The following is an 18,146-nucleotide window of genomic DNA, read 5'->3' on the forward strand; positions in this document are numbered from 1 at the left end:
GGGAGGGTCGAGCGAGCACCGCCACCCCTCCTGAACCATACCGGGCCACATGCCCTCAACATAGGAGGGTGCAAAGCATGTAGTGGTCTGTGATGTCACAAGAGGGGCGGTGCCACAAGTTGACGTTGCTGAGTGGCTCCGCCTTTTACCTATATAAGAACCGTCAAATGGCAAGCCAGGCATTTTGATTGTGAAGCATTTTTTTTTGGGGGAGTCAGCGGTGCAACGGGCGTCGTAATTGAAAATAGATCAACATCAGGGGGGACATTGTTTTTTTATTTTTTAATAAAGGAATTGTCAAAAACGGTCTGTATTTTTATTACTTTTTGGTGAATATGTAGGGGTACTATGCATCCAATACTCATTCACATGGAGGAGCAGGATCTGTGGGCCCCCGTGTTAATGGGTCTTCCAGATTTCAATAAGCCCCCGCCCACAGATCCCCACAACCATGCCCAGGGTTGTTGAGAAGAGGCACTTGTTCCCATCAACATAGGGGACAAGGTGCCTTGGGATGGGAGGCACCCCTGCACCCCCCCATGTTGAGGGCATGTGGCCTGGTATGGTTCAGCAGAGGGGGCACTCGCTCATCCACCCCAGTTTCTGGCCTATCAGGCTGCATGCTCGGATAAGGGTCTGGTATGGATTGGAGGGGGACAATGTTTTTTTTTTTTTTTTCAATTCAGCTGTCGGAGGGGGGAGAGGCCAAGTGACAGAGAATGACTCATCGGTTGTTAAGGATGCCACAACCAGCTTCCCAATCCTTAATAACCAGCTAATCACTGCACCTTGATTGGGTAAGGCATTACCCAATCAGGGCTTAGAATGCGCTGTGCAGCGTGTAGTGCATTGCAGCGCGTTCAGCGGGGCGAACACCCACCAAATGCTCTGCAAATGGTGGTGTTCGCCAAATGAGCAAACAGGCAATGTTGACCAAACCGTTTGCCAAATTTTAATTGCAAAAAACATGCTGTGTATAAAATATAACTACCAATAATTGTTAATCATCTACCTGATATTGGTGAGGGATGGTGTGACCTTCCTGTGTGGAATCCCGGGAATACAGAGGATGGGGACATCTCTCTGGTGGTTTCCTGGTATTTGGCGGCTCCATCATATCCTTGTGTCCTTCTGAAAACTCCTCCATCACTCCATACTCCTCATCCTCCTCTTTATACTCTTCTTTAACAACAATATTATCATCCCCGAGGTTTCCACTCTGGACATATAATAAAACAAACACTGTAATAAACATGATTGTTTAAAAATGATCACAAGGGATTGTTGTTGTTCTACCTGATGATGGTGGGGGATGGTGTGACCTTCCTGTGTGGAATCCCGGGAATACAGAGGACGGGGACATCTCTCTGGTGGGTTCCCATTACTGGATCCATCTGTAGGAAACACACACACTGACTGAATACATTGTTTCTATGTGTTTATCAGATGATGGGGGATCTAGGTGGAGCCTCCGTACTGCTCTCTCCTTTACAATAAAGTCTCCTCTTACCCGGTGATGTGAGGAGCGGCTGATTGTCCATCATGACGTCCTTGTAGAGATCCTTGTGTCCTTCTAAATACTCCCACTCCTCCATGGAGAAATAGACAGTGACATCCTGACACCTTATAGGAACCTGACACACACAATGATACAGTCACCATCCAGACACATCCCTTGTCTGTTACTGGATAATGTCCCAGAATTACATACAATGCAGGACCAACAGTCCCACTTTTCTAGTGAGGATGCCAAGGGTCCGTCCACATCCTAACAGCATTAGAAAATAAAAAACAGATGGAGGGACATTGGGAGGAGGAGCTGTGAGGTCAGTGTGATGTCATAGAACATATAGACTCTGGATGGAGGGACATTGGGAGGAGGAGCTGTGAGGTCAGTGTGATGTCATAGGACATATAGACTCTGGATGGAGGGACATTTAGATGGGGAGATTTGAGGGATCCTCTATATGAGGCTCCTGTGAAAACCAAATCATTGTTCCTGGGTGTGTCCTTCCTCTCCTAAACTGAAGAGTGAACTTTGACCTTTACCATACAGAAATCTGTCAGGAATGTGTGAAAGTAAGCTCTCATGTGATCAGGTGACGTGCGGAGGAACGGAGTGTAAATAGCAGACAATTTTCTCCAGAGCTCCTAATGGTGGGGATGGATTTTGCTGAGTGCTGGTGTCAAGTTTCCACCCCCCAGGATCACTGCAGGTGTGGAGAAAAGCTGTGTAAGAGGATATGGAGGAGAGATGAGGAGGAGATCCAGGAATCAGGATAAAGGTCAGGACAAGCAACAGACGAGCGCATCCAAGAGATGAAGCCGGGGTCACTACACAGAAAATCAATCCAAGGAAACAACAGGCAGGACGAGGAATAGCAAGAAGGAGCTCAGAGACAAATGAGAATATTGCTCAGCCAATGGGAGATGATCTCAGCATGACTTACATAATGAAGGAGATGAGGGGGAGGGGAGGAAGTCACTTATGGTGACCATAGAGACATGGAAATTCAGCTGGTTCAGCAGGGATCGGTCACATTTCCATCCATGTGTGGTCACTGCCAGATAAAAGTCACTCCATCAGCGGCTGCAGCCAATAGCTTCATCACTGATCTGTGTATTCTGAGAGCGGAGGAGCGCCCCCCCATTGTCAGAATACAATAGTGCAGCGGGAGGATTCCCCCATCCCCCTCCAATGTGTGGATGGGGGAATCACCTCAGATTATTCCTCTCATCCTGCTGGATGAACGATAAAACTGAACCATGTATGGCCAGATTTGGAAGGAAGATATATTCATCATCAACTGATCCCCCCGATATCTACGTATACCCACAATATAGGGGTTAATCTAGGTTCCCACACTATATATGTGTGTATCATCATCTGCTGGAGATAAAAGACATCACAGTGACTATGGAGGAAGAGGACGGACATGACGGGGGGTTACTGGGTGTAAATAGAAAATAAGATCTTATTACCTCCTCTGCTGCCTCTTCCAGCAACGTCTCCTTTGTACCTCATGCATTGTCTTGTCTTCATGTGACATCACTTCCTGTCTGTAGTCCATAGAGACTTCCTGTCTGGGTAGAGGTGAGATCACCACCTTGTGGATATCAGAGAAACTGCAGCGAATTAGTAGTGTGAACATAGCCTTGTGCTGTGTGTGTATGTACTGTATATCCTTATGGACGGGTCATCTCCACTCCCACCAAGGGGGATAGAAATATATTACTGCTCGGGGGGGAGACATTTTGGCCCCTTTGATTTTGTAGTAAAATTGATGTCAGATTTAGTCATGTAGAACATCTGTTATATGGATACAAAGAGCCCCAGCCGAGAGTAAAGGGTGGAAATGGCTCCTGATCCCCAGATTTGGGGAATTATGTCACCAATATAAATAGAATAAAACCCGCGCTATGTGTAACAACTCAAATACCTACAGAAATAACTTATACCGGACTGCTGCTGTAACAAAGGTAAGTGTTCCCTTTATCAGCTAGAAGAGCATTATGTGTCACAGCGCTGTCCTATTGTGTGTGCACATAAATCATCACAAATACACTAAAATATGTGGAGACATTCATATATAAAGTGCTAGGGGCTCAAATAATATTATCTGCAGATCTACTGCTTCCACTTTAAACCTACTTCATTGATCTCATAATGTTTATCGATAAATGAAGTAAACTGATCCATGTGCAAATTCATATACAACATAAAGTGCTTTGTGCTCAAGATGTTGTTCCCTGCAGATCCACTGCTTCCACTTTGCACCTACTTCATTATTCTTATAATATTTGCTGCTATATTAAATAAACTAAAAATCTGTGCAAATTCATGAAATTGTAGCACTGACCCCCAAAGGAGCGGCTGATTTGATTGGGCTTACTGTTACCTTCTTCACCTCGTGTATGTCTAGGGGTTTCCCGAGGTTGATGGCCCAAGAATTGCAGAGACTGACACCGGATCCGCTTAAAGAATTTTTATTTGCAAACCAGAGTAGACAAAACACAGTCTCTCAATGAGGATTAGAGGGTTTTAGGTAGAAAGTTCAGGTACTCTTGGAACTTAGTCAAATCTCTCACTTTAGAAATCCAGAGAATAGCCATTCACAGCTGGATCCTCACCCCTATCGGATAGACCTTCTCTCACCAGGCCTAGCAGCCGATGTTCAGACAAAGCAAAGCCTCTGCAACAGACTTGTTGTAGAACACTTGAATAAAGTGTAGCGGATGACATTTGGATAAAATGTCATACGCATGTAAATTTAGTTTTTGCCTCAGAACAGTAGGGGTTCTGAGGGTTGATTACATAGGTTGGCCTTAACATCAGTCTGGCCGGGCTGTGTTTGGAAGTTCTGCCTGGTCATGTGAGCGGTGAGGTGCTAATATCAGGCCAGAGCCAGGTCTGGTTGGATGTTTGAGTATCGGCCTTCTCTGAACCAATCAGTGGGGGTGCCAGGGCCCGCTGAGGAGTCTGGGAAGGGGTACTTAAGAGGTGGGCCACATGTTTAGGAGAGAGGAGTTCGTGGGACCCGTGTGGTCTGTTCTGATTCCGGGACCAGGGTGGCCCAGTGAGGGGTCCCGGTCACGGGGTGTTCGACACCCTGCAACATGTTTCTGTTGGAGGCCCCTGATAGACTCGCCTGGTCTGGTTTAGGGATCCGTCTGTTCCCGAGTCTCGGACCCGGCTGGTCCGAGAGCGCAGTAACTGAGGGAGGATTCAAGGTGTCCGGGTGTGCTCTCGGCTTGGAGAGGCACCGCAGCTCGTGGAAGTGACCGGGGGAGGACTCTTCGGAGGAGGGCCGCAAGTGGCTTTCTGGGGAAGTGCCGAGTTACTGAGTTGGGAAGGACATTGACGAATTCACGCTTTTCTAGTACCATTGAGGAGACGGGAAACGTTCCAGGTACTGAGGAAAAGGTTCCTGTTCACCTTTAGTTACAACTTGTACACGTTCATAGAATTGCTTTGAGTCAACGTGCTGACTGTCATGATCTCTGGCTAGAGATCTGTTCAGCCTTGAAGTACCCAGCTACGAGTGGCTACTCTCTGGGTGGAATTAGAGACTTTGCTAGAGCTGCAGTTCAAGGTGCCTGAGTTCTTCACCTGTGCCCTCTGTTCCCCTGAGAGACTGTGTTATTGGATGTTACCACTGCAAAATAAAAACTTTGTTAAAGGATTTTATCCGTATCAGTGTTCAAGTTGTTGGGTATCAACCCTGGGAACCCCTAGACATGGAAGAGCAGTCAGGGAGAAGGACCGATGACAAAGGTCTGTGGCCGCTACAAAAGAACACTTGAATAACTGAAGGATGTAGATAACTTATAGAACCCCTTGTACAGTACCAGGATCTCGCAGCCAGTCCGGCGATACCATACGAGTGTAGATTCACTGGGGGTCTTTCAACTAAGCCTTCAGGCTCTTTCTGATAAGCCAGCCTTCCGTGTGGCCTTGTCCCAAAGAGTCCTCCCCTGGTTGCTTCCTCAGTTTCTGGGCCTCTCCACAGATGAGACGGCACCGGACCACCTCCGAATCCTCTTTCCAGTTACTTCACCCCGGGCTAGCCAGCCCCGAGACTCGGAATTGGATGGATCCGCACCCCAGGCCATGAGAGCCATGGGGGCTGGTCAGGAGGACCCCAGAAGCACGTGATGTCAGTACCTTAAGTACCCTCTGCCAGAATGCACAGCAGGACGACCTGCCCACTGAGTTGATCCGAGAAAGATAGTACTCAATGCACCCAGCTGAACTGCGTTCTCAAACTTGCCAGAGATGACAGCGCCACCTATAGCCAAGCAGAACACAGCGCAATCCAGCTAGACTGGTACCGAGACCACAATTTAGTGTAATTGAACCCAAAACCAAACTGCGGTTCCAGGAATGTTAAATGAAAAAAAAATATATAGCGCGTGCTCTTCAGGAGCCGGTGCTACATAATCATACAATATTTTGTGCTCAATATAGTGTTCTCTGCAAGTCCACTGCTTCCACTTTATATCTACTTCAATTAACAAATATTTCTAAAAATAAAAAATCCACCAATCAATAAAAAGTTGATAAGGTGTAAAGTTCTCGGTGCTCCAAACTGTGCCAGCTGTAGTGTAGCCACGCCTTCTTACACACGTGATGGTGAGGGCGCCCCCTTTCACATTGGGGCAGGGGCAATGTTGGCGGTAAAGCGGCGCTTTTTTTAGCGCTGCTTTACCATTATTTTACCTGCGCCCTTCAGCCGCTAGCGGGGCAGTTTTAACCCCCGCTAGCGGCTGAAAAAGGGTTAAAACCTAAAAAAGGGTTTGCACCGCTCCTATAGCGCTGCAAAGATGCGGCATGCAGGACTTTTTTGAACGTCCTACAAGCGCCCCACTCCAGTGTGAAAGCCCTCGGGCTTTCACATTGGAGTGAAATGAGCAGCTCTTTCAGGGCACTTTGCAGGCGCTATTTTTAGCACTGTAGCGCCTGCAAAGCTCCCCAGTCTGAAAAGGGTCTTAGTGGTGCTTCCCCACTCCCCAGAGCAATATGACTCCCAGCTTTTCATCTACCAGAGTCACCAACATCCTTCACACTCTCCTCACCTCCGATGGCAAAGGAACTGGATCCTCCTCGCTCACTCCTGCAAGTCTGCTGCACATCTCCCTCCATGACTCCTCCTCCGAGCGCTGTTCCAGCAGGAGCTCCTCTTCTTCACACACACTCAGGGCTCCGCCTCTTCATACACACTCAGATCTCCGCCTCTTCATACACACTCAGAGCTCCGCCTCTTTATACACACTCAGAGCTCTGCCTCTTCATACACACTCAGAGCTCCGCCTCTTCATACACACTCAGAGCTCCTCCTCTTCATACATACTCAGATCTCCGCCTCTTCATACATACTCAGAGCTCCGCCTCTTCATACATACTCAGAGCTCCACCTCTTCATACACACTCAGGGCTCCGCCTCTTCATACACAGAGCTCCGCCTCTTCATACACACTCAGAGCTCCGTTTCTTCATACACACTCAGAGCTCCGCCTCTTCCTACATACTCAGATCTCTGCCTCTTCATACACACTCAGAGCTCCGCCTCTTCATACACACTCAGAGCTCCGCCTCTTCCTACATACTCAGAGCTCCACCTCTTCATACACACTCAGATCTCTGCCTCTTCATACATACTCAGAGCTCCGCCTCTTCATACACACTCAGAGCTCCGCATGCAACAAATGTGTCTATATAGACATTGCCATTTAACAAGGGAGCCCCCAGATCTCCCCCCCCCCATGTGAATGGGTAATGGTACAGTGTACCGCATACTCAATCACCAAAAACTTGTGAAAAGTGAATAAAGACACAACACAAGCTTTTGACAATTTCTTGATTAAAATTCCCTGTAAAATAGTGTGTATGTGAAGTCTTTTGAGTTAATAACCTACAGATGGTGACATTTGAACTGAGTTCTCAATTTCAAAAAGCTGTCAAATCATTTTTGATTGGTATAACTGATTGTATTTTCATAAAGCAATTCCTATGTTACTGATATCTTGTTTTAATAAACTTATAGGTATATTCAGTTTTGTGGCAGACATAATCATCCCCCACTTCCTGTGCCTGGAGTTTATTCCATATGCTCTTCATATTACATTACTACTCTTAGCCCCCACCCTTGGAGTGGAGGGGAAGGGAGAGGAAAGGGAGTAATATGGGAGGGTGTCATTTTCGGCACAAAATCTAACAAAGAGAGCAATTTTATATAAGGGAAGAACAGCATGAAGAAAGGTCTCTTATACATTTCTTCTTCAGTGCTAACATATCTACACCAGCATACACACAGCTACTTTCCGGACAAAGGAAACTTCAGCCATCTTTGAACACGTCTTGAACGCCGTTTTTGAAACAAACAACGCTATTTCATATCTTTTATCTTATTTGAAGCAACATTCATTTTGAATGTGAATGTACAACCTTTTTGCAAGTATTTTTGCAATTTCTGTGTGTAAATAAATCACACAGTTTGATGCAAGCTGACTCAATCATACAATTCAGAAATTTGTCTCACAAAGAGTCTTTCACAGCTATAAAGCTATTTTTACACTCACTCTCTCTCCCCCCCCCCCCCCCCGGCCCCTGCCATGCTGCATGCTCGGATAAGCCTCTGGTATGGATTTGGGGGGGACCCCATGCTATTTTTTTAAAAACATTTTGGCGTGGGGTTCCCCTTGAAAACCATACCAGAACCGAAGGGCCTTGTCTGGTATGGATTGGGAGGGACACCAAGCTGTTTGTTTTCTGACTTTTCTATTGCTGGTGTCTTGTCGAATACTGTCCCCTATCGCATAGTGTCCGCCCTATACTGCGCTTGTGCAGTACGGAGGACAAAGGAGACGCAGAACGTCTCCGAAGATGAACAGTTGATCGTCAGCTCTACATGGCGCCTGCGCACTGAGTCCAGGTTCAAGCCCCACCATCCAAGTGGACATAGTGTTAGATTAATAATATGCAGAGCGCAGCAAGGCCGTGCCCGAAATGTGGCGAGCGGAGCAAGCCTGCAAGGGGCCCTGTTACATAGCGGTGACTATTAAGTGTGCAGGCACCGTGTACAGCTCATGGTCAGCTGTTCAACTTCGAAAACTTTTGCCATCTCCTTGTCCTCTGTGCTGTGCCTGCGCAGTATGGGGCGGACACAACCGATGGGGGACCTATCTCGGCAGAACACCGGTATTGTTTTGTTTACATTTCAGCTCTCAGTGGGGAAGCCCCCCGACAGCTGAACTCAACGTTTGTTAAAGTGGTTGTAAACCCTTACAACACACTTTGACCTACAGGTAAGCCTAGATTAAGGCTTACCTGTAGGTCCAAGAAATATCTCCTAAACCTATACGGTTTAGGAGATATTTGCCCAAAGACAGGCACCGCTGTCTACGGCGCATGCGCCGTAGACAGCGGTGCGCAGGCGCACTGAGCGCGGCATCTTCAACGACGGAGATGCCGCGCGTGTCGGCTACTGTGCGCATGCGCGGGAGTGACATCATCGCGGCTTCGCCGAATGACAGCGGCAGAGCTGCGAGACCCCACCAAGAAAATGGATGCGGCGGACTACAGGGGACAGCGGTGACTTCGCTGGCTCCTGTGTCAGGTAAGTGACACATAATGGACTACTATGTGATGCATAGTAGCCCATTATGCTTTACCTTTGCAGGGAATGAAAGAGGAAGTAAACCCATCAGGGTTTACTTCCTCTTTAAGGATGCAGAAGCTGGCTTCCCGATCCCCCCTTCTTAACAACTAGCTATTCTTCACACAGAATTCAAATCGGTCAATAATTCTTCGACCGAGCCGAATTTGAATTGTTACCAAAATTCTGAATTTGTTAGAAAATTATTAAACTAAACAAAATTAAACAAAACTAAACAAAACTAGATGAATTCCGAAATTAACAAAATTAGTAACATAACGAATCTATCCCAAAAAAAGTTTATGTTCTGCACATGTCTACATATGTGTCGTATCTTTTCGATGAGAGTGCATTTATTTTATATGTCCTTCATACACTAAAAGGTTAATTGAGTTTGCTCATTTTGTTACTTGTTGTGTTGTCTGCTGGCTGTGCCGGGTGGAGGGATATGTCTGTATAGTCTCAGACCCAAGTCACTGAATGCAGTCTCAGGAGATGGGAGGCAGCGGTGTGGGACCTCTGCAACTCTTTTCAAGTAAATATTTAAGCTTCCACTGATTACTGAATACCAATATAATGAGTTGTGACCCTTACACTGTATAATTGTACATTATATACTCCTGACCCCTGCACTATATATTCTATGTTGTACATTACTAGAGATGGGCGAACGGTTCGGTCCGAGCATGAGTTCGGGCCAAACAATTCGCAGAACAACCGAATTATCAAGGAGTTTGACCGTTTGTTCGGGCCACCGAATGATCACAGTGCATTGAAATCCCTAATTGGCTGAAGCAATGAAAGCTTTGCCCAATCAGGGCATAGAGCATTTTCTGAGCCATGATTGGAGGCTGTTAGTCCCACCCACAGTATAAAAGTATTCTTGCCATTTTCAGTGTGATATTGGCATGGAGAGAGAGATAGAACAGGGCTCTGTTCATTGCTATTAGACAGATAGTGTGCTATCTGTCTAAGAGTCTATTGCAGGGGCAGAACCAGAGTCTAGTCTCGGGAGGGGTACTGCTAGAAAATAAGGTGTTGCTTACAGAACTGGGGGGGGGGGGTCAGGAGGGCACACACCAGGGGGGTCAGGAGGGCACACACTGGGGGCGGGAGGGCACGCACCAGGGGAGGGTCAGGAGGCACACACTGGGGGTCAGGTGGGCACACACCAGGGGAGTCAGGAGGGCACACACTGGGGGGTCAGGAGGATATAGTAAGGGGTCAGGATGGCACACACCAGGGAGGTCAGGAGGATACAGTATGGGGTCAGGAGGGCACAGTACAGGGTCAGGAGGGCACACACCAAGTGGGTCAGGAGGGCATACACTGGGGAAGGGGTTTGGGTGGCACACACAGGGGGCTGGAGGGCACACACCAGGGAAGGGTCAGGAGGCACACAATGGGGTCAGGAGGGCACACACCAGGGGAGTCAGGAGGGCACACACTGGGGGAGTCAGGAGGGGACACATAGGAGGGCAGTCATAATGCTTTAATGAGCCCAATTTCCCACTGTGCCACATGAAAGGAGATGCAATCTCATTTGTCAGCTAACAGCACCTCTATGCTAAGCTGCAGTAACTCAGCAGACTTAGCAAAGAGGTGCCTGTAAATGAATCCATGATGTACTGCTAGTTAAGCTTACCTCCAGGAAGTTCACGTTCCATCTGCTCAGCTGCTCACACCTCCCTCTTCCAGGCAGGCATGATCTCGGGGGGCAGGCACATTCCCATCCCTCCCACCCAAGCAGCAGGAGCCATGAGACTCCCACCTACTCAAGCAGCAGCCTGCAGGAGAGAGGCTGTAAAACTGCTGGGGGAGGTACAGGGGGCGGAGAGTCCAGTCCCAATGTGTCTGGGCAGTAATTCCTAATGCTGAGAAGGGTTGTGTGTCGTTCTGACTGTTGCTCTGAACTCAGAGTCAAAAATATTTTCTCAGGGGGAGCAATTGCCCCGTCCCCCCCCCCCCCTCTGAATCCGCTCCTGGTCTATTGTCAGTTTAGAATATCAGTTTAGTGTGAATGTAGGGATAGTTCAGTCAGTGTGAGTGTAGTACGACCATTCATCTTTACATTAGTGTGAATGTAGGGATAGTTCAGTCAGTGTGAGTGTAGTGACTGTTTAACACAGTATATACTGCAAGATTAACACTCTACATTTCAGTGCATTATCTTCCACTTAACACAGTACATTTCTGTGCATCAGTGCACGCTTAACGTCGTATATTGAAGTGCGTGCCCTTCCGTTTAATGCAGTACATTTCAGTGTGCAGTATATTGCATTGAGTCAGTGCAGATTTACTATTATAGTGTATCGGTGGAGTGTGTCTATGTAGTAAGTATGTAGGTTAAAGTGCACCAAACACCACTTTCCATTGATTAAAGTGCATCCACGTACACATTTTCACATCTATATTACATTGTGTTAATAAGAGACCCCCCCCCCCCCCCATCGTGTCTGGGAGGACAACAAGAAGAGGCAGACATTCCTATGGCACTGTAAGGGGACCAGCAGTGTATGTGTCCTCAGGCAAAGTTGGACATGGTCATTCCTCAGGCAGAGCATCATTTTCTCTGTTTAGTGATGTTGCCCATGCTATCCAGCCACAGCATGCAGAGGAGGTGATGGACTGGTATACTAAACCATCAACATCCTCCGTCACCCAAGCAGAGACTGGTGCACAGTCCACTGCAGCTGCCAGAGTGGCTAAACCTGCCTCCTTGTCCACAGATATTCCTGCCAAAGCCCCAGCACCAGGCTAGGATGAACCAGCTGAGTTATTTGAACTCAGCGTCAGCCACTTGGTCCTTGAAAATACAGAGCCATTACTTGATTCAGATGTTGGTTTTGAGGTTGAGAAAGGCAGGAACATGAGCCTACAGAGAGGGGAGAATACTGTTACACAATTTGGCAGTCATGTTCGTCTAGCCACAGCGTATTACCAAGTTGTCTCCAGTGGTAATGAAGATGGAGGAGATGATGATGAGGTCACTGACTTGACTTGCGTGCCAGATAGAGCAGAGGAGGAACGTGAGGGTGAGGCACAACCCTAACGAGACAGCCATCATGGAAGAGTAGAGAGCAGCTACCCTATTCCATCACATTGTGGAGCTGTTATTTCCCTGCCTGCTTCCCACAGCTCAGCTGTCTGGGCCTTTTTTAGCGCATGTACAGCTGATTGCACTGTTGAAATTTGCAAACTCTCAAGGACATCAAGCGTGGCAAAAACACCAGCAATTTGGGTACCACATGCTCGACAAGGTATTTAAAGCGGAGGTCCACCCTAAAATGGACCTTCCGCTCATCGGATTCCTCCCCCCCTCCGGCGCCACAATTGGCACCTTTCAGGGGGGAGGGGGGTGCAGTTACCTGGATAATCCAGGTAACTGCACCCACTTCCGGGCTAGCTCTCTGCGGAAAGGGGCGTACATTACGCCCCTTTCCGCAAGTGCCCGCCCCCTTCCGCAAGTGCCCCGCTGCCTGCTGGGAAACACACAGATCCCAGAGGCAGCGGGGACCGTCCTCATTGCGCAGCATGGCTCGCGCATGCGCAGTAGGGAACCAGGAAATGAAGCCGAAAGGCTCCATTTCCTGATTCCCATACCCAAGATGGCGACGGCAGCACTCGAGTGTCGATCTAGAGATCGGCTTCGGGTGCCGACATCGCGGGAGCGCTGGACAGGTAAGTATCACTATTTTAAAAGTCAGCAGCTGCAGTATTTGTAGCTGCTGACTTTTAAAAAAAAAAAAAAACGCGGAGTCCCGGCGGACTCCCGCTTTAACCTCCCACCAATCAGCCTGTTGGCAAGAGCATCTGAAAGCCACAAAAAAGGGGAGCAAATCTGTTCCTCCTCCTTACAAACCTCAGTCTGCCCCCCACTATACTGAAGAAATGGATTCTGGACAGCCTCACTCAGATAAAAGCCTTTAGTGTAATGAATAGTCAACGTTCATGTGACAACAGAAGCAGGACAAACAGCTGATGCGTTTCAGAACATCATTGTTGCTTAGTCATAGCTATACCTCATGACCTCTCAGCATCCTCCACTGGTATAGTGCAGGGTGTCCCAGGTCCTAGCAGCACATCTGCCAGCAGCACACCACCAGCTGTAGACTATAGCCGGCAAATTTCTCTGCCCCATCTGTTGTAGCGCAAATAAATATATAGTCACTGCCACCCACATGCCCAGCGTCTAAATGCAAGTTAGTCAAAGCTGCTGGCTCTACAATGGTTTGCGGTAGAACATGCGAACAGGAAAAAAATGTGTGCAAATACCGTTAAAGTCTATGGGACTCGAACGTGAAAAATCAGTGCTAATTTTAAGTGTCATAAGTGTTTGGAGACCCGGTCCTGCCCCAGGGGACATGTATCAATGCAAAAAATGTTTTAAAAAATGGCAATTTTTTCGGGAAGCAGTGATTTTAATAATGCTTAAAGTGAGACAATAAAAGTGAAATATTCCTTTAAATTTCGTATCTGGGGGGTGTCTATAGTATGCCTGTAAAGTGGTGCAATTTTCCCATGTTTAGAACAGTCCGAGAGCAAAATTACATTTCTAAAGGAATAAAATAGGATTTTTTGTACTCACCGTAAAATTATTTTCTCCGTAATTCACCGACCGACACAGCTCCTCTCTGTAACAAAATGGGTTGTCAGCCCTATCACTGGAGATTACTAGGCAAGTTGTAATACAACACTTCAGAACTTTTTGTTCCGCCCAGGGGGCGGTCCCTAGGCTACAACCCTCACAACTTGCCCTAGCAGACTCAGTACGTCAACAAGCAGTATAACGTAAAGAGAAAAAGGAGGGGCGGGTGCTGTGTCGGTCGGTGAATTACAGAGAAAAGGATTTAAGGTGAGTACAAAAAATCCAATTTTCTCTTATATTCACCGACCAACGCAGCTCCTCTCTGTACAAAGTGGGACGTCCCCAAGCAGTGCCAAACGAGGGGTGGGAAAACAGCATAAAAACTTCATCCACCATGGAAAGTGGGAACTAGTGAAACTAAACCCACAGGAAAACAGCAGTGTGTGGAAAACCACAATGAAATTACCGGGTATCCTCAACAGGAGTGATCCCCAAGACCGCAGCAAACTGTGGAAGTAATGCAACAGTGCATTAACATAACAGTACTGAGTTTTTATCGAATAGTCAACGTTCATGTGACAACAGAAGCAGGACAAACAGCTGATGCGTTTTAGAACATCATTGTTTCTTAGTCATAGCTATACCTCATGACCTCTCAGCATCCTCCACTGGTATAGTGCAGGGTGTCCCAGGTCCTAGCAGCACATCTGCCAGCAGCACACCACCAGCTTTAGACTATTGCCGGCAAATTTCTCTGCCCCATCTGTTGTAGCGCAAATAAATATATAGTCACTGCCACCCACATGCCCAGTGTCTAAATCCAAGTTTGTCAAAGCTGCTGGCTCTACAACTTCTGCCTTTTCATCTGGTGAATTCTGCCCCCTATCTGTGAATTTGCAGACTGTGCTGTACCACAATTGCAGGTTGCCAGGCGCTATTTCTTTTCACATAAGGCCATTCCAGCTCGGTACCATCACGTGGAAGGCAATGTTGTTGCATTATTGGACAAGACAGTCAGCCTCAAATTGTTACTGCTGACACATGGTCCAGCAAGCATGGTCAGGGACGATATATTTCCTTCACAGCACACTGGGTAACTCTGCTTGCAACTTGGAAGGATGCAGAACAGGGCTCAGAGCTGCAGCTTGTTGTGCCCCCACGTCGCCATACAGCTAGTGGTGATGATGCCAGATTCAGCTCTACCCCTCCTCGCCCACCACCTCCATGACCTCCTTTGCTGAATTGTCCTATGAATCACAAGTACCCCCTAAGCGTTCAAGGGGCTACTCAATGTGTCAGGTTAAAAGGTGCCATGCAGTGCTTCAGCTGGGGTATCTAGGGGACAGGAACCACATCAGAGCAGAGTTTCTTGAAGCTCTGCAGGGGCAGGGCCAGAGGTGGTTCACATCATGCAAACTGGAGCCAGGAATGATGGTGTGTGATAATGGCACAAACCTCCTGTCTGCCCTCAGACAGGGAAAGTTGATACATGTGCCATGCCTGGTACATGTCCTCAATTTGGTGGTGGAGCATTTCCTAAATAGGTACCCAGGGTTGGAAGATCTGCTAAAGCAGGCCAGAAGAGTCTGTAGCCATTTCAGGTGGTCATACACAGCCAGTGCTCAGTTGGTTGAAATTCAGCGGGAATTCCACCTGCCCATAAACCACAATGATCATGATTTGTGACATGTCCACCAGGTGGAACTCGACTTTGGCAATGTTGCAGCAGCTGTACATGCAGTAGAAAACCGTCAACGAGTATCTGTGTTAGTATGGCACAACGACAGGCTCAGGCCAGCTCAGCTTTTTTTTTCCACATGCCAATGGCTGCTCATAAAGAATGCATGTACTGTACTGTCACCATTTGAGGAGGCCACAAGGATGGTGAGCCATGACAATGCATGCAACAGTGATACAATCCCTGTTGTGTTCCTGCAGTGTTCCTTCCTATGCCACAAAACACAACGTGGAGAGGAGGAAGATTATGGCAGCTGTGGAGGTATTGAAGCAGGGGAAGACATACGTTAAACAGTAAGAGATGGTTTTCCATCTGCAGAACCCTTGGGAGTAGTACGTGGCTGGGAGGAAGCAGTTCCAGATACTATAATCCTCAGTGACCTAGAGGAGCATGTTTCTCATGCCTCAGCAAATTTCTGGTGCATGGGCTCCCTCATGCTTCAAAGCCTGCTAAAGGACCCAAGAATATGTGCTGTAAAGGAAAAGGATTACTATTGGTTGGCAACCCTCCTTGACCACCGTTATAAGGGGAAACCCATCCCACCCCCACAGAAAGTTCAGAAGATTAAATCTCTTGAGGACACCTTAAGAGGATACGAAAATCGTCTGGCTACATTTGTACGACAGCCGAGTTTGCTTTTTCATCAGACAAAAGTGGGATGTGCAGACTATAAATTTTTTCTCAGATATGAACTCAACATCTGATTTTCATATCGCATCATATTTGTATCATATTAGTACATTTTTCGAACAAAAAAAATTGTAAGAGCAAGGCTATGCATGCTCAGAAATGAAAGAATATGTACATACAAAATTATTCACCACATTACATCACTTCTGATGTTGTATTGTGTTGTACGAAAATGTTTGTATTGTGAGAAGGGATGAGCCGAACACCCCCAGATTTGGTTTGCAGCAGAAAATGCGAACAGGCAAATAATTTGTTTTTCGGAAGCAGTGATTTTAATAATGTTTAAAGTGAGACAATAAAAGTGAAATATTCCTTTAAATTTCGTACCTGGGGGTGTCTATAGTATGCCTGTAAAGTGGTGAAATTTTCCCATGTTTAGAACAGTCCGAGAGCAAAATTACATTTCTAAAGGAATAAAATAGAATTTTTTGTACTCACCGTAAAATCCTTTTCTCTGTAATTCACCGACCGACACAGCTCCTCTCTGTAACAAAATGGGTTGTCAGCCCTGTCACTGGAGATTACTAGGCAAGTTGTAATACAAAACTTCAGAACTTTTTGTTCCACCCAGGGGGCGGTCCCTAGGCCACAACTAGGGTTGCCACCTTTTCTTCAAGCCAAACCCCAACATTTGAGTGGTGCACGGCCCTGCGCTTGCTTAACTCAACCCATTCACCTGAATGGGGCTGCGCTATAACTGTGTGCAATGCACATGGCTACAGCACAATGGCAAGGGTTTTTAGGGATTTAAAACAGGTGATGAGGAGGCAACATAACTCTTCTTCATCACCTGTCAAATACCTTCAAAACACGATCCGCTATGGATCACTCTTCAGAGTGCTTTATGACTCCATTTACACTTGTGGTTGGGGGTAAAATTTAGAGGTTGAGCTGTGTTTTAACTGCTACCAACCATTCCCCTTAAGCTGAAAAGGCAGCAGAGGGGGATGTATACCTGCCGGCTGCCACAGCCAAAATGTTTTGCATCAAAGTGCGGCAGAACATGTCTGCACTGTTGGGATCAGTGAGTAGTATTGCCTGCCAAACGAGGACCATTCAAGTGAATTGGTGACTTCCCGCTTCCATGTGCAATGCATTAAATTGCGGGGCGATGCTGTGGGGTTTAAACAGGTGGCGAGGAGGTGATATAATGCCTCCTCCCTGCCTGCCAAATGCCATCTGAAGAACAATACAAATGTGAATTGCTCTTCAGAGGGCACCACATATGCAAATGAGCCATAAGGCTGTTCAGCCATTCCAGTATATTCTGTGGAATCAGCTGGCAGCCAGGGGAAGGAACAGGACTATTTAACCCCTGGGCTCAAGCACTTACCTTCTATTTCTCTGCACTGTTCCATGTTTATCAGGCGCCAGTGGTCTAATGCTTGTGAAGCGGTTCAGACACCCCAAATCAAAGCCAACACACATGGGTGTATGATTATATATATATATATATATATATATATATATATATATATAGCTAGCAGAGTGACAGGGTGGAGGGGGGCAGGCAGAGTGACATGGAGGGGGGCAGGCAGAGTGACATGGAGGGGGGCAGGCAGAGTGACATGGAGGGGGACAGGCAGAGTGACATGGAGGGGGACAGGCAGAGGGACATGAAGAGGGCAGGTAGAGTGACATGGAGGGGGCAGGTAGAGTGACATGGAGGGGGCAGGTAGAGTGACATGGAGAGGGCAGGTAGAGTGACATGGAGGGGGCAGGTAGAGTGACATGGAGAGGGGCAGGCAGAGTGACATGGAGAGGGCAGGTAGAGTGACATGGAGAGGGCAGGTAGAGTGACATGGAGGGGGCAGGTAGAGTGACATGGAGAGGGGCAGGCAGAGTGACATGGAGAGGGACAGGCAGAGTGACATGGAGGGGGACAGGCAGAGTGACATGGAGGGGGACAGGCAGAGTGACATGGAGAGGGCAGGTAGAGTGACATGGAGAGGGACAGGTAGAGTGACGTGGAGAG

General features: G+C 47.4%; 3 protein-coding genes across 3 annotated transcripts in view; 1 reads left to right on the forward strand and 2 right to left on the reverse strand.

Annotated features, from left to right (window-relative positions):
- The window catches only part of LOC143986899 (uncharacterized), a 549,767-nt gene that overhangs the window by 426,291 nt on the left and 105,330 nt on the right, over positions 1-18,146 (reverse strand). The gene's annotated exons all lie outside the window — the stretch shown is intronic.
- Positions 1-18,146, forward strand: part of LOC143989561 (uncharacterized) — a 470,483-nt gene that overhangs the window by 124,939 nt on the left and 327,398 nt on the right. The window lies entirely within an intron of this gene.
- LOC143989827 (uncharacterized) overlaps positions 1-18,146 on the reverse strand; it is a 51,358-nt gene that overhangs the window by 6,862 nt on the left and 26,350 nt on the right. Inside the window, exons 2-4 of the mRNA XM_077490104.1 lie at positions 1,511-1,634; positions 1,297-1,394; positions 1,013-1,219 (exon numbers count right to left, since the gene is read on the reverse strand). Of these exons, the coding sequence (XP_077346230.1) occupies positions 1,013-1,219; positions 1,297-1,394; positions 1,511-1,595 (390 nt within the window). The 5' untranslated portion in view covers positions 1,596-1,634. The remainder of the gene's footprint in view (positions 1-1,012; positions 1,220-1,296; positions 1,395-1,510; positions 1,635-18,146) is intronic.

The sequence above is a fragment of the Lithobates pipiens genome, unplaced genomic scaffold (genome assembly GCF_037356315.1).
Source record: "Lithobates pipiens isolate NorthernLeopardFrog02 unplaced genomic scaffold, aLitPip1_a1.2 Scaffold_18, whole genome shotgun sequence".
NCBI lineage: Eukaryota > Metazoa > Chordata > Amphibia > Anura > Ranidae > Lithobates > Lithobates pipiens.